This window comes from Sprattus sprattus (genome assembly GCF_963457725.1).
Source record: "Sprattus sprattus genome assembly, chromosome: 17".
In the NCBI taxonomy this organism is placed as follows: domain Eukaryota; kingdom Metazoa; phylum Chordata; class Actinopteri; order Clupeiformes; family Clupeidae; genus Sprattus; species Sprattus sprattus.
In genome coordinates this window covers 24,989,927-25,005,958 of record NC_137915.1, presented here as the reverse complement: position 1 = coordinate 25,005,958, position 16,032 = coordinate 24,989,927, and the positions used below count along the sequence as shown (strand labels likewise).

General features: G+C 45.0%; 1 protein-coding gene across 1 annotated transcript; it reads right to left on the bottom strand.

Moving 5' to 3' along the window:
- Nucleotides 1-3,012: 3,012 nt before the first annotated feature.
- Nucleotides 3,013-15,608, bottom strand: LOC308378411 (cadherin-20-like; the record flags this gene model as incomplete). Its single annotated transcript, XM_080855315.1, has 11 exons — nt 3,013-3,542; nt 4,225-4,476; nt 4,725-4,842; nt 4,933-5,054; nt 5,326-5,462; nt 5,771-6,024; nt 6,316-6,503; nt 7,443-7,610; nt 9,414-9,533; nt 9,765-10,059; nt 15,396-15,608. The coding sequence occupies 11 exons, from the start codon at nt 15,606-15,608 to the stop codon at nt 3,013-3,015; spliced, it is 2,397 nt and encodes a 798-aa protein (XP_080711441.1).
- Nucleotides 15,609-16,032: the final 424 nt, after the last annotated feature.

Sequence of the window (16,032 nt, the reverse complement as noted above, 5' to 3'; positions counted from 1 at the left end):
TGTGTGTGTGTGAGGGAGTGAACTATGTCCTACTTTATCTGTGGCAGTGCCACAACATCACACAAAACTTCCACAGTTCACAGTTCTGCAAAGTTCTACTGTTTTTTGTTGTCTTGAATCCACTTCAGACATTTCAGTACTTCATTGTTATCATGAGTAGTCCACTAGAACCATGTGTCTTTCTACTAATGTCACAGCTGACCAGGCTGTTCAACCAACATGATTTTACCCTTTAGTGTATATATACAGTACTGTGCAAAAGTTTTAGGCAGGTGTGAAAAAATGCTGTAAACTGAGAATGCTTTCAGAAATGGAAGTGTTAACAGTTTATTTTCATCAATTCTTCATAAATGAACAAAATGCAGTGAAGGAACAGAAGAAAATTCAAAATTAAATCAATATTTGGTATGACCACCCTTTGCCTTCAAAATAGCATCAATTCTTCCAGATACACTTGCGCACAGTTTTTGAAGGAACTCGGCTGGTAAATTGTTCCAAACATCTTGGAGAACTAACCACAGATCTTCTGTGGATGTAGGCTTCCTAAAATTCTTCTGTCTCCTCATGTAAGCCCAGACAGACTCGATGATGTAGAGATCAGGGCTCTGTGGGGGTCATACCATCACTTGCAGGACTTTCTGTTCTTCTTTAAGCTGAAGATAGTTGTTAATGACATTGGCTGTATGTTTGGGGTTATGTTCCTGCTGCAGAATACATTTGGTGCCAATCATACGCCTCCCTGATGGTATTGCATGATGGATTAGTATCTGCCTGTATTTCTCAGCATTGAGGACACCATTCATCCTGACCAAATCTCCAACTCCACTTGCAGAAATGCAGCCCCAAACTGGTAAGGAACCTCTACCATGCTTCACTGTTGCCTGCAGACTCTCATTATTGTACCTTTCTCCAGCCCTTCGGCGAACAAACTGCCTTTGTCTACAGCCAAATATTTCTAATTTTGACTCATCAGTCCAGAGCACCTTCTGCCATGTTTCTGCACCCCAGTTTCTATGTTTTTGTGCTTAGTTCAGTCACTTGGCCTTGTTTCCTTGTCGGGGTAGAGCTTTTTGGCTGCAACTCTTCCATGAAGACCACTTCAGGCCAGACTTCCCCGGACAGTAAATGTCTGTACCTGGGTACCACTGGTTTCTGCCAGTTCTGAGCTGATGCCACTGCTTGAAATCTTCCGATTTCGAAGGTTAATAAGCTTGATGTGTTTTTCATCAGCTGCATTAAGTTTCCTTGGCTGACCACTGCGTCTACGATCCTCAACATCTTCTTCAAAAGAGCTTGAACTGCACATTTTGAAACCCCTGTCTGCTTTGAAATCTTTGTCTGGGAGAGACCCTGCTGATGCAGTATAACTACGTTGTGTCTTGTTGCTGTGCTCAGTCTTACCATGTAAATGGATACAAAATAAACATTAATTGTTTACATTTTTCAAAGCATTCTTAGTTCATAGCATTTTTTCACACCTGCCTAAAACTTTTGCACAGTACTGTATATGAGAAAAAATCAACATAACAAGGACTGATTTATCGTCTTTTATTACCAAGTATACAAAAAATCTGTACATTCAAATACCACTTGGCTTGACTGAAACTGTGTACAGTTCTCAGGTAGATTCCACCCATACTGTCAGTCCGCTCTGGTTCTCTTTGTCATCACCCATCACAGGTTTGTGTATTTGGTGTTCTGAAGAGAACTCTCGTCACATTTTGGCACTTGATGCGGATTCTCAGACTCCCAAGAAAGGAAGGACTCTGGTGATTTTATTAAGCCACTGGTGAAACTGATTGTGGTGTGGTTTGGTGAAGTGTTTACGTCCGTCTGCGGTGTGTTCTCCACTCCAGGAGGGTTACCGGCGCACTTGTATGTGTCTCCCCTCCAGCTCTACCAGCTCCACTTCCTTGAGAATGAAGGCTTTGTATTTTCAGGAAAACATGAACACAGTTTGTCAAAATGGCTTTTCGTGTGTCAATAATCCCCTGGCTTTCCAGCTTGTCCACCGTGTTTTCGTCTGACTACCGAACAAACCTAACATGAAGAGAAACACCATGAAAGTCATGGATAAATGTACACACATCTAACTGGGTCAATACACTAAACGAAATCCCAAAGGAATAACAGTTCTCTGACTCCTCCTCACATTAAGTCAAAAATAAGTGACCAGGACATGTGGGATCAACGGCTGGGCCACTGCATTCAGTTTTTGATCAACACCCAGTGCTTCTTTTAGAAAATAATAATTTAGAAAAATTAAAACATAAATACCAGCGCGAATAAATAAAACGATCTTACAGGGAGCTGCTGAGTAAATGACTGAGTGAAATGTTTCACCAAATATAAGAATAAAACATCAGAAAATAACCAGCTTCACAGTTCGTAACACCATGGTTTGGCATGAGATGAAAATGAAAATGACTGCCAGAACAATCCAATATGAACCAGCATTTCAGAGATTCAGTCACAGTCATTTGGCTGATTCCTAGAGAGAAATTCATGATTCTTTTTCTTTCTCTTGCCTTTTTCTTTATGCACTTCTTTCTGATGCTGATCTGTAGATTTGCTGATAGGCTGTTACTAGCTGTAGCATTTGTGCTGAAGTGCTGACGCTTTCTCTCCAGATAAATCATTCTCATTTTTCTGTATTTTTATCTTTGTCTATGTTTGTTCGTCTTGTTATTTCCTTTTCTCTAAAATGCTCTCTCTCTCTCTCTCTCTCTCTCTCTCTCTCTCTCTCTTTCTCTCTTTCTCTCTCATAAACACATATGAACACATTGAGGATTTGAAGTTCATTGCTAGGCCATAACAAGCCGGTCATGTAGGCTGTCAATGACAGTAGCAGTGAAAATGAGGGTCATTCCTCTTCATGTCTGACTCCCTCTCTATATCCTCATCTCTCTGCTTGCCTTTCTTCCTCCCCCGGCCCCTTCTCTATCTCTCCTCTCCAGGGCTTATTCTTGTAGAGTCCGGCTGGGGATTCTTCTCCTCCTCAGTCTTCGGACGCTACCACAGGGAGTTGTCGTCCTCCACGGCCCCGTACATCTGGGCCAGCTTGCAGAAGCGCGGCCCCCAGTCGCTAAGGTAGTCATAGTCGTGGTCGGCGTGTGAGGTGCTGGACTGCAGTGAGCTGAGCGACTCGGCCACTGAGCCCTCGCCTTCGTAGGCATACGTCTGCAGAGAGTCGTAGGGCGGCGCGCACAAGTCCAGGTCCGCCTCGTACAGCTTGGCCAGCACATAGCCGTGGACGCCGTCACCGCCGGCGGCAAGGGCAAAAGCGGTTCCCACGGGGACCTGCGGAACGTGGCGTGACAGGGTCTGGATCTCAGGCTGCATGTCCTGGCGGCCCGGGTGGCGCCCAGGTGGCTGGGCCTCGCGCGGGTTCCAGAGCGCTGCGATGTCAAAGGCCTCTGTGTCCTCCTCGCCACCACCCTCGTCGTCATAGCGCACAATGTTCTCGTGCACGTTCTCCTCCTCGTCCGTCAGGTAGGGCTTCTTGCGCTGGCTTCTCAGGGAGAGCATCAGCAGGATCATAACTGGAGGGGAAAAGGAGAGAGGGAACGAGGGAGAGATGGAAGGAGGGAGAGAGGGAAGGAGGGAGAGAGATAAGAAGTTTATTACAATTACAGTGGTTAGAGTGTTGGCCATAAATCCGTTTTTCAGAAGGACATTGAAACAGACAGACGCTTCAAATGTGAAACTTTACTTGACACACATATGTAAAACAGGAATGCTATGTCACATAATGGTAATGGTACCTAAGAGCGGTGGTTCCTGTTGTACAAGAGAACCTTGAGCTTGGTGTAACGCTGGGCGAAACTGAGGGACAGAGATCCCACAAACGGCAGAAACCGAGGGACAGAGATTCCTCGGCAAGAGAGCCTGAGAGAGCAAAATCGGAAGGGGGAAGGATAGCCCCAAAGACTGGAAGGAGCTGGACGGACCAACTGGGAACTGACAGTCATACAGGAAAGTAACTAGCAGACTTGACAATTGTTTAAGCGGAGGAAGCCCCTGACTGAAGAGGGGAAAAGGGACATTTTGTGTTTGGTGTTGGGCTTTGGAGTTTACCTGAGTTGTGCCTTTTGAGTGAAGTACCGAATTAAAAACCTTCTTTTAATCTCCCATTGTGATTGTTTCCTCAGTTAGACTGCACTGCCCCACCCTTAAACCTGTAACAAGGTGTATGTGTGTGTAGTTATCTGTATCCCTTCTTACCTAGCAGGACCAGGATGCATGCCAGGATGGCGATGAGTGCCCCTCGGCTCAGGCTGGCGGGCAGGGTGTAGGCCTCAGCACTGCACGAGAGCACGTTGCCGTCGGCATCGCAGCTGCACACGCGCACGGTGAGTGTGGCCGTGCTGCTCTGCATTGGCAGCTCGCCGTCCGACACCTGGATGGGCAGGTGGTAGACGCTCTGCTCCTGCTGCGACCAGCCGCCACGTCGCGTCAGCACCCACGCCGAGTTATCTGCCACAGAGAGGGGGGAAACGCTGGTCAGATCAATTGATCAATTAATCATTTAATCACCCAAATATCCAGCAAACCGATAAAAGAATCAACAAATCAATCCGTCTTGTAGCCAACCAACCAACTTAACAGAAAATCGATCACTCAATGCCTCATTCACTCACTTACTCTCTCACTGAATCAATCAGTCAAGCAGTCAATTCTCAGTATCAATCAATGAATCAAGTGATCAGTTTATCAAAGCACACCTTGGTTATCTCTGAGTGTGAAGTTGGGGTTTTTTGCAGCCTCTGGGGCAAGACTGTAGTAAAAATGTTGTCCTCCAATTGGGTCGTCCACATCCGTCGCCGTGAGGGTGTGAACCAACTGAGAATGACAAGTAACAGAACATCAGACATTTGTTCCTTGAATGTGTGTGTGTGTGTGTGTGTGTTTCTTGGCTATGCAAGGTCTTACCTGTCCTGCTTTAGCATTCTCGCACACAAAGGCTTCATAGTACGGAGTGAGTGAAGGAGGATTGTCGTTAATGTCCATGATCCTTATCGCCACAGACACACTTCCGATTTGGCTGGGATTACCTGAGTAGAGAAGGCACACAAACACTGAGTGATCAGATATAAAAATAATAGAATGTTGTTTTAAACATCTCCATCCTATTCCCTCTTCATTGCTCTATGTATATCACAACAGCTTTGATCAATCACATTGGACTGCTACAAGTAAAATACTGATGTAGTTTGTTTGGCAGTGACCAAACTTCTGAGATGGATCACATTTTTGATTCAGAACTGATTGTCCTTTGCTCATGGTCATGTTTGTTTGCATGTATATGTGAAATTGACTACTTACTCATCTCCATGGCCAGTACACTGATGTTGTGCCAGGCCATCTCCTCTCTGTCCAATGGCAGTACTGTCATCAGTGACCCGGATGTGATGTCAATGTAGAAGTACTTCCCAGGATCACTCATCCTCTCTATGGAGTACCTGGCAAACCAAAAGAAAAATAGCCTATAAATTATATATATATGCATTTCCAACAATGTCCACTAAGGGGAACCCTAACATCAGTTGTGGATGTGAGGGTCCTGATGGAACAACTATGCCTGTGCTGTTATAACAGCATCAGCCCCTGAGCAGTCACATTCTGGTTCAGTGGCCTGAGTGTTATCGCCTGTTCAATAACAGTAACTTTTTAATTTGCCGCGAACATACTTTCTGAGGGGAACAACTACTCTGTTTGTTTAGTATAGAGTAGTTATTCTGCTCAGAAAGCATCCATTCCATGTATGTACCTAATAGAGTTGTTGGCCATGTCAGGGTCTCGAGCGGTCACCGAGGTGAAGATGGTTCCAATCTCAACGTCCTCTGGAACCTCCACATAGTAGAATGGCACACGGAACTCTGGTGGTTCGTCCACATCCTCGACGCTAATGTGCACGATGGTGACGTCTCTGAACGGGCCCTTGCTGAGGTAGCGAGGGTCAAGGTGCGTGTTGGAGCCCTCAATCTTCAGTGTGTAGCTCCGCTTGCTCTCAAAGTCCAGACTCTAAGAGACAGCCCACAAACACACTCTTAGAAACGTTCTCTTGTTTTGAGGAGTTGCCAAAAGTCCACAGCAGTGAGCCTCTGGAGCTATCGCGACCCATTGGGATACTTTTCCTTGCCCTGATAATGCCATCTGTCTTTAACATTGAATTAATTAATTTTATATTGTTTATAATTTGTATATATGTTATTCATATGAACACACTAGTATAAAATTGCTTGGTCTGTAGAGGAATCTAATAGGATTCCGGTGAGTCAAATAATCTGCAATAGAGACTGTATTTGTAGGTACCTTCTTGATGGTGATGATGCCAAACATGTTGGTGGGGTCATTGCTGATTTTGAAGGTGTCTCGACCATCACCATCGATGATTCTGTAGGTCATTTCAGCGTTAACCCCCTCATCACGGTCCTTTGCCTGGATGCTACCCACTACAGACCCAGCCTGGGCAGATTCAGGAACACTCATCTGGTAAAGCTCTGAGGGAGGAACAGAGAGATGGAGAAAGACAGGGAGAGTGTGGGAGGGAGAGACAGAGAGATGGAGAAAGAGAGGTAGAGTGTGGGAGGTCAGCATTCATTTGGGCTACATCTTCCCTAGATGACTCGCACTCAGACACGGGTCTACTTGGAATCCCCATGGAAAACCCACTGATCCTCGAAGCTCAAGTAAAACTAGAGCAAGTCATATACGAGACTCCCCAGCAGAGGGTGCCAGAGTATCCCCCAGCAGCCTGCCAGTCTGCAGTCATTACACAAATATGCAAGAGGAAGCATGAGCCATCTTAATAGGGTCTTCATTAGTCTGGACTGAACCAGCCACATTAGTGGACGGGTCAAATCACCTGACACAGACACCAGTCGCCTCTGCCCTGTTTGCGGTACTGAGCATAGTGAGAGGTCATTAAGGAAAGCCCCTGAGGCATGTTGGTCTTCGGCTTAGCCCAGTGTATTGGTGGTGTCTACTCGCTAAGGAATTATGAGAATAATTGGGGATCCCCAGTGCTCGGGGACAAGACCACCAGTCAGAGACTGACAGCGTCAGTGGGACAACCAGCTGACCACGTGACCACTCAGGGCTGTCAATGAACTGTAGGGGAATGAGTAGAACGGGGTGACTGGTGATGGGCGTAGAGAGTGATTCTGAAAGGGAGGGGGTGATTATAATAGAATTTGTGAGGGTGAAGCCAGTCCATAACTGGAGGAAGATTCCAAAGGAATTTAAGGCTTGCGTAGGTAATGAATCAGTTATCTGGAATTGCACAGACAATGACATTCCGTTTAAGACCATTGCACAGCACTGAAATGCTACCTAGTATTCCCACATGGATTGGTAAACTGAAAAAAAAAAACATGAGAAACATAAGTGAGGAAAATGGTCGAGAATACTGGAACAGAGAGACAAACAAAGGTCCTTACTCTGGGAGAATTTGGGTGGGTTGTCGTTGACGTCGCTGAGCGAGATGTTGACGGTGGTGGTACCAGCCAGGCCCCCCATCTGTCCCCCCATGTCTTTGGCCTGGATGACCACTTGGTACATATCCCTGACCTCACGGTCCATATCTGCCAGGGACACACGTACAATCCCTAAAAAAGAGAGAAAGAAATAGAGAGAAAGGCAGATGTAATTGCTGTTATCTGTGTGGTATGGTCTCCATAACTACGAACATGAATAATTCAAGTTTGAAAATATGAAGTATTGTCAAGTCTTATGACTGGCCTAATTTACAATTGATCCAATTGATTTTGTAGAGCAGGGAATAGCAGGACATGAGAACCCTCAGAGAGGAGTGAGGACGACAGCGGAAGAGAAGAAGGGGCGTCACACGAGGATGACAACAACGACTGAGAAAAGAAAGACGAGAGCATGGGGCTAATGATGGATGGCTGAAAAGAGGGGGATGACAGGAGAAGAGGGACAGAGGAGGGAGAGGCAATTCAGATGACAGGTTGAAGTGTTGGCCATTAATGATCACTCCACACTCGCACATTAAGCTGTAATTGCCACGGAGACAGTATCTATGGTAACTAACCTCTTGTCCTACTAAACCTTTTAACCCAGACATACTAAACCGCAGCTGACCTTCATGTGCACACACACACACACACATGCACACACACACGCATACACACACGCACAAATGCACACCCACCAGTCTGGCATAAACAAATCATTGTTGCCAGTCCTACAGGCTCATTAACATCCACCTTATATCTCAGATTTTAGATTAAAAGAACACACATTCTTACTGTCTCCAACAGACATCCAGTTTTAACACTAACATCTTTGTATTGTGCTTTGTTATGCGCATCCATACACACATTTACAGACACGACCGTACTAAAACACACACACACACACACTGGCATAAAGCCACGAAAACACAAACACACTGGCCATGGTTTCAGGTTTTTTGTCTTCGTCAGCACTTTCGGTCCCTCCCTGGTGACACTAAAAGCCTTGTGAGGATCCTGCACACGACAGCCAAAGATTCATCATGATCTATGATGACACGGCCGGCCAAAGCTGAAAAACACAGCTAACCAACACTCCCCGGTGTAGCCATTGTTGGTCTGGGAGGCCATACCACGCCCCACAGAGCTGGACCGCAGTGGACAGTCCATATCTTAGCGAAACAGTCACTAAAAGCTCACTGGTTGGCACGTGATTGGAGATGATGGATTTTGATATGACAGAAAGGTGAGAAGACCAGGTCACTATAGGGGTCGCCAGGGTCAGACCGTTTGTGTTCCTAACTGGTGCTTGATCAATGTGTATTTGATTGATTGAGAAGCCATGGCCTCCGCTTTGGGAGGCTTTACAGGACCTTGGGTTAACAAGCATCGGATAAGGGGCGAGCGGGATTCAGTTTGTTAGTCACTGCTCAGGGATTTGTTAACTGGTGTTCATTCCAATCGGTTTCCAGTAATTCATTAAATGGCATTGGTTAGAGGGAACACAGGGAACTCATTAACTCTCACAGCTTTGCTCTAACAACAGTGGCATCAACAGGAGAATAAACACGGACTAAATGAGTCCCATCAAGGTGAATCTATTTTGTGCAAAGACTGCGCAATGTTAGCATTACGTAGTGTAGCTATAAAAGTTAGCTCATAGAGGGAACTGAGAGAATGTTGGGGTTAAACTGTCATGCAGTTCACATATATATTCACTAGGGGGTGATGCATCCACAGCCTGGCTGCATTTCCATAACTAATTTCAGACAGAAGGTTTCACATATTCTATAGCCTAGCGAATAGAGAGTCAGAGTATGCACACACACAAACGCGAAGAGAGAGAGACAGACACACACTCACACGCACACACATGAACACGCGATTGCACACGCACACGCACACACACACACACACATACACACACATACACACCTGTTTTAGGCTCCACAGAGAAGTAGGGCTGGCCCTGCAGGATGCTGTAAACCACTCGAGCGCTGTTCCCATACGTGGGGTCATCCGCATCGGTCGCAGTTAACTGGATTACAGAGGTCCCTTAGTAGCAAAGCGAGCGGTGGATGATAAAGGAATAATAGAAAGAGAGAAGATAAGAAGAGAAGGTTATAATGTCTGATTCATCTTTCTTTTAAGACCAGGTTTGACACACACACACACACACACTAGACACACAAATACACACACCAAACAGAATCCTTTAGAAAAGTATTTTAGTACAGAAGAATCTCAATAACAACCTTTAGCTACTATAACCTCACTTTGAATTACCTATAGAAGACATCTCTGGTACGGTGGCCTGGTAGGGTCCATCCAGGAACTTGGGCTCGTTGTCATTGATGTCCTGGATCTTGACAATGAACTCAGACTCGGGCTCCAGGGGCTGGCCGGTCAGCCGGTGGCGGGCCTGGGCTCGTAGCAAATATGTGGCCTTGACCTCCCTGTCCAGCCTCTGGATGGCGTGGATATCCCCCGTGCTGTCATCAATGGTAAAGGTGGAGTTGGCGCCATCGCCTGAAAGGATGTAGCGGATGTCGCCGTCGCCATGGTCCATGTCTGAGTGTAGCTGTGTAGAAAGAGTTCAGCAATATACTCTTAAAAACCGTTCCCTGTATCTGTAGTACTTGTGTAAACCTTAAGAACTGTCCCGTGTATGTACTGTGTCCATACATTGGTTATATCACATAAAAGTATTTTTATACAATACGACTTGTCTGGAGAAGGACCAGCAAAGGTATACATTTAAGGTATACATTAGGTATACTGATTACATTTATACATTTTAGGTACTGGTATACATTTAATCGGTTAATTAATAGTTTTGCTACAATCTTTATTTTCTGCTTAATCATGGAAAAAAGAGGGCAGGAACTAATTTGACAAAGCTGAGGTGGAGATCAGAATCTGGTGGTAAGAGTCTGACAGTCTGTTTAGCCTGAAAAGGCGGAAGATGCTGGTAAAATCTTGAGCATAGCAGAGTTGGTATAGAAATGGAAGAGACAGGCTGAGCAGTATGTACACACAGGTCCATTTAGCTCACAGAGACCTTTTTGGTCGTGAGAATCTGTTTCTCCTCAGAGGACCCCAGATGGAACCAGCTGGCAGGAGTGTCAAGAAACTCTCAGATTTCCCTAACAGGCACAGAAGGTCATTCACTCAGAAGCAAATGCTTTCAGCAGGTAGACACAGAGTTTAAGTTTGTTGCACAGGTAAACAACCATCTTTTCTCAAATGTTTTCAAACCACAATATACATTCCTTTCCAGTTCAGCCTGTTGTTGGTGTACTGGTGTACTAGATCCACTTCACATAGCAGAACAAGCTGAGGATTTGCCCAACAGGCCAGCACAGCACAGCCCTCATGTAATACAGAAACATGTCTGCATGGGTGTCTTCCAGGGCCTTTTAATTACCTTTTAGTGAGAGCTTCTGTACGTCTCCTAGAAAGCCAGTGAGTCCGGCAACACTTCAGTGGAAGAATGGCCTTGTCAGGCTAAGAAGGCACCGGATGCCTAAAAGAGCCCGGGTGACGTAATGTTGATTCTTGAGTGACAGTTTCTATGCCAACGTTAGCATTACGTAAGCCGGTCACCGCGTACCCCGCATCTATATTGCTAAAAGCAATTCCTCCTTTTGTGCGACAATATTAAGCGACTAAAAAGTAGCTGATGGCTTTCGAACAACTCTTGAGACTCTCTGACTGATAGCCAAAAAGTGTCGGGGTACAAAGTGTCCGTTTAGGCACAATATTAAGCGACTAAAAAGTTTTAGCTACACCTGCCTGATGGTATTCTGTAAGTTAGCAATGTCCGCTAGCATATCAAAGCTAGCAATCCCCCGTTATTCTTTAGTAAAATGTTGTGCAAACAATGCCCTGTTTTGTTCAAATGTAACTGTGGGTGCCGTCAGATATGTCTAAAAATCACAACACATTAAGGAGTGTCTTAATTTAAACACAACAACAGATGAATAGCTTCAAGCTAACAAGACACTAGCACGAGCTAGCTAGCTGATGGAATGTGCTTACTTTGATACATACATTTGATTTATATAAACTAGCGAATCAACAACTTTCCTACCAAAGTCAAACATCAAGTACATGGTTGTTTTGGTTGGTTTATTGTAGCTCAAATACAAGCAAGCCGGTCTCAGGTAGCGAAGTTCAATGCAATATGCTCTGAAGTAAATCGCGTTATGAGCGATAAAGACCCGGGTGACGTATTGGCGTTGGCATAGCAACTGTCACTCAAGAGTTACATTACATCACCCGGGCTCTTTTAGGCATCCGGTGCCTTTTTAGCTTGACAGCCTCCCTAATCAAGCACCGAACCTGGGGCATGGTGCCACCACCGGTCCTGCTATGCGCAGACCCGAGGGGCTTTTGGGCAAAACCTATCGGTTCTGGCTGCATTTTCCATTCAGCCTTCAGCTAAAGCATTTCGAGCCGTCACCATGGTGATTGATGACTTCCCTAAGGGACCTGATGCTAATATAGCATCTGAATGAGACTAAATGCACACACATACACATAGACATGCGCACACACACACACACACACACACACACACACACACACACACACACACAGACACACACACACACACACACACACACACACACACACACACACACACACAAACACAGACAAACAAGAAAAAACACACATATACACACACTTTGTTGTTTTGATTATGAAAGAGTTTCCATTTAGTGATTTGCGGGCGGGGTAAGGGTTGATTGCTATCTGGAGCATCAGACTAGCGATTCCCCTTTGAGCACTCAGGAGTACAATCATGCATCAGCCCAAAAGATGTGATTTTCCCTCAAGGCCTCTGCAAACTCTGATCATGGTGGAATTACCACAGAGAGAACACAGACAATTACCGCCTTTGTTGCAAAGGCCAAGGGTCTGTTCAAGTGATGTCTGGAGAAATGGGAAGAAAGAGCAGGAACGAGGGTTTGGAGGCTGAGAGCACCTACACAAGTCTCTCCACAGCTCAGTCAGACATTCACTTTTTTGTCTTTCTTTCTTTCTGTCCTTTCTTTCTTTCCTACCTTCCTTCCTCAGAATTAAAGCTGGAATGTTCTCACCGCAGTAATTAAACTTCATTACGACTCTGACGACCATGGCTCCATCATAAAGGGGGTAAGATTCCAGCCACACACAACAGTGTGGAGGGATGAGTTCATCCATTCTTCCTTCTGCAAAAGCAGCTTCATCTCCAAACCCCAAACTCTGACCTTCTTCCCGACCTTCAATCCAAGCCCCATCCTGGTCTTGTCCTTGGCGATGTGCCCATTGCAGTCTCATAATTGCCTTGCATTCTCTTTATGTGAACAAAAAAGCTGCTCAACGGAAATTGATTAGACAGAAATTAAAGGATATTGAGCCTCTTTGAGAGCCACAGTGGTGTGGAGGGCGTCATGGCCTCCCAGTGTTGGAGCATTCAATCTCGTAAATGGATAAATGCTTCTGTGACAACCCTAGATAATGTTACTTTTCTTGTCTTTTCATAACAATGAAGGACAGGGAAAGTGAATCATTTTGTGATTGCAATTACAATCAGTTTGACCACTGCTTCCATACTGGTTTGGCTTGGAGTGGTGTGTTTGTGTGTCCTCTGAGTTTGATTGCAGAAGGGTTCGAGGAACAATTACATCCAGGAGATAGTGGGCACCTCCGATGTAGGGCTCTCCTCTTTGTGTTTATGCGTATGTGATTGCATGTGTGGCCTACAAACATGGTTTGTATTGCGTCGAAAAACATGCTTTTGTATCCAAAAGAACTCAAATTAGTCAGATACACACCCTCTCTGACAACCTCTCTCTCCTCCTCTCTGTGTGCCACTTAAAATACAGTTTCTGGACTCTTATATTCTCCTCTCGTACCTCTCCTTGCAATCCCTCTATTCCCCCATCCCTCCATGGCATGGCCTGTGAGGGCAGAGCCGCAGTGAGTGTCCCTGTCTTCACACAGAGAGGTTGAGAGTGAGAGACAGAGGAGGATAGTCAGGCTTTCAATTACTGGCCTCCCCTCTCTCTCACAGAGATGGCTGAGGCCTGAACCTGGGGACACTGTTTGAACACAGAGGACAAAGAGAAGGAGGGAAGGAGCGAGGGAGGAAGAGAGAGGCAGGGAGGAGGACGAACTCTTTCCCTGGGACATGTCATATCCCACAAAGCCTCTCTTGGTAATATGACAGAGGGATTAGGCTGTCATAGACACAGAGAGGAGGGAGGGAGATAGAGAGAAAGAGAGAGAGAGATGGAGGAGTAGGCACTATATTAGGGCTCTTTAGTGAATAGAAAGCAAGATGAGTATGGTGAAAGTGAAGGAGTTAGATGGTGGATGGGGGGGCAGGGACTAATGGTGGAGGGGGGCAGGGACTGATAGTAAGATGCCAGTCGATGTGCCATGGAACCTGCCGAGATGTGACTCTTTCACAATAATTCCCTTCCCTTTTAGCTGATTAATGTAGCCTTTTTTTGCACAATATCAGGGGTCAACATTAACTTTAAAAAGCACGTGAGAATGGCAATTCGTTATCGATAACTAATTGCTTGTAATCTGACATTATTGCGGATTCTATATGTGAGAGAGACTAAAGTCTGACTGTAATTCACCTTAACTGTTGGTGATAACAAAAGCGTCGGTTTGATTGCTTACATAACCATTTGTAAGATAAAAGAAGAAAGATGCTAAGATGCCTAAGAGGCTAGTTAAATTCTATCTTGCTATAAGTTGGTGACCTGTTGTTTGTGAAAGATGGCTGTATTGCATAGACTAACTGAAGACATGACCTCATCCAAAAAAACTGCACTGAGTCCATGTTTGCATTGATATCATTAATCAAACAGTGGTCTAGGCTTTGTTTTTACAATAGCGTACAATAGGTGTGAAATGCTGTGCAGTGGGACCTAGATGAGAAATGTAGTTTATTTTCATTCAATATCATAAATATACAACGAATATGTGGTTGCCACAGGGGGATAATGGGTCCAACAGGGATAATGAAATGGTTGCAACTTGTCTCAATTTGAAATGCTTGAACCGTAAATGTCGAGCCCTGAATATGTAATGTTAGCGTGGTTTTATCTGAACTTTGAAGGGGTGTGCACAGAAAGAATCTGCTGTCACTGCGCAGAAATGGTATTAGCTTACAGAAACCTCTGCTAAAGGCTTTCATGGGCCATGAGTTTGAAAAGATTTTTTCCATCAAAAGACTAATTTCAGCTTGTTCAAGCCCTTCAAGTGATGAATCATCTAGGTTCATGTCGTTTGTGGCATGCTTTGACCGGAGCATCAGCCTTTTCTGAACTGATATGAAAAGGTTTCATGAGTCTCAATGTCTAATTATAAATAATCAAATGATGTATTTCTTTTTTTTTTCCCGCTTCATCTTTTTAGAGCTTTGCCAGCTACTTAGAAACTGGTACTGTATATAGCACACTTCACAGGGAGTTCTTGGCACTGTCAGATTGTATGAGTCTGACCGACAGCGTCTGAGCACAGATCTACATGATATCTTATGCAGTGGCTAATTAGTCAGATATACCAGCAGCAAAACCTGTAGAGGGGCCTACTCGAACATGCCACTGCTGATTACATCTATACATCCCTATGAGACGATGCTAATGACCTTGTTAACTCCATGTCATCAAAGTCATCAAAGTGAAACCAGCAACTTTCATAACCGCTCACAGGCAAGACCCTCTTTCAGTGACGAGACATGTATAACCTCTTAGACGGAGTGAATATTTTTATATTTACTGTTATGTTATAAAGTAACAAAAAAAGAATACAATTTTGAATTCCCCACACCCTATGTACATACTGCATACTGCATACTGCTATGGACACAGAGTGGGGATAGATACTTGGTGTTCTTCATGTGTCCCTTACCTTGCCTATGTAGAGGGGCTCCAGGCCGGTGTACTCCTCAAGGACAAAGAACTGATTCCACACCCAGCCCCTCTTAACCCTCCTCAGGAGCTCTTTCACGCCGTCGTCGCCTGGCAACTGCCGGACCATCAGCCCTTTTGCCAACGCTGCCAGGGTGAATAGCAGGGCGACCAGTGCTTGGGTCCTCCCCCTCACCAGCAAAATGTCTGCCATGATGGGCACGTCAGGTACAGGGTTTCTTTTCTCTCCCTCTTTCTTCTCTTTGTGTGTGTCTTTCTTTAATGTCTTCACCACGCTGTTTTGAGCTCTACCAGTTCTGTTCTGACAGTAGTTGGGAAGTATCTGTGCCTGTGAGAAAAAAAAAAGAAAGAAAAAAAAAACAGAGCAACAATTTAAAGAAATAAATACATAAACGTTTGGTTCAGCTACCTTTTGATCAGATCAACAGATATGTCTGGCTGGCATTAAAAACCTACACTACAGACCAAAACACTCAACTGCACCTCTTCCTGATAAGGGGGAGGCGGGAGGGGGGAGGGAAGACGACTCACAGAACAATCCTTGATTGCTTGTGTGAGTCTGCTGTCAGAGAGTTCACTGTGGGGCTGATTGTTTGTTTGCACTGGGAAGCTTTGTG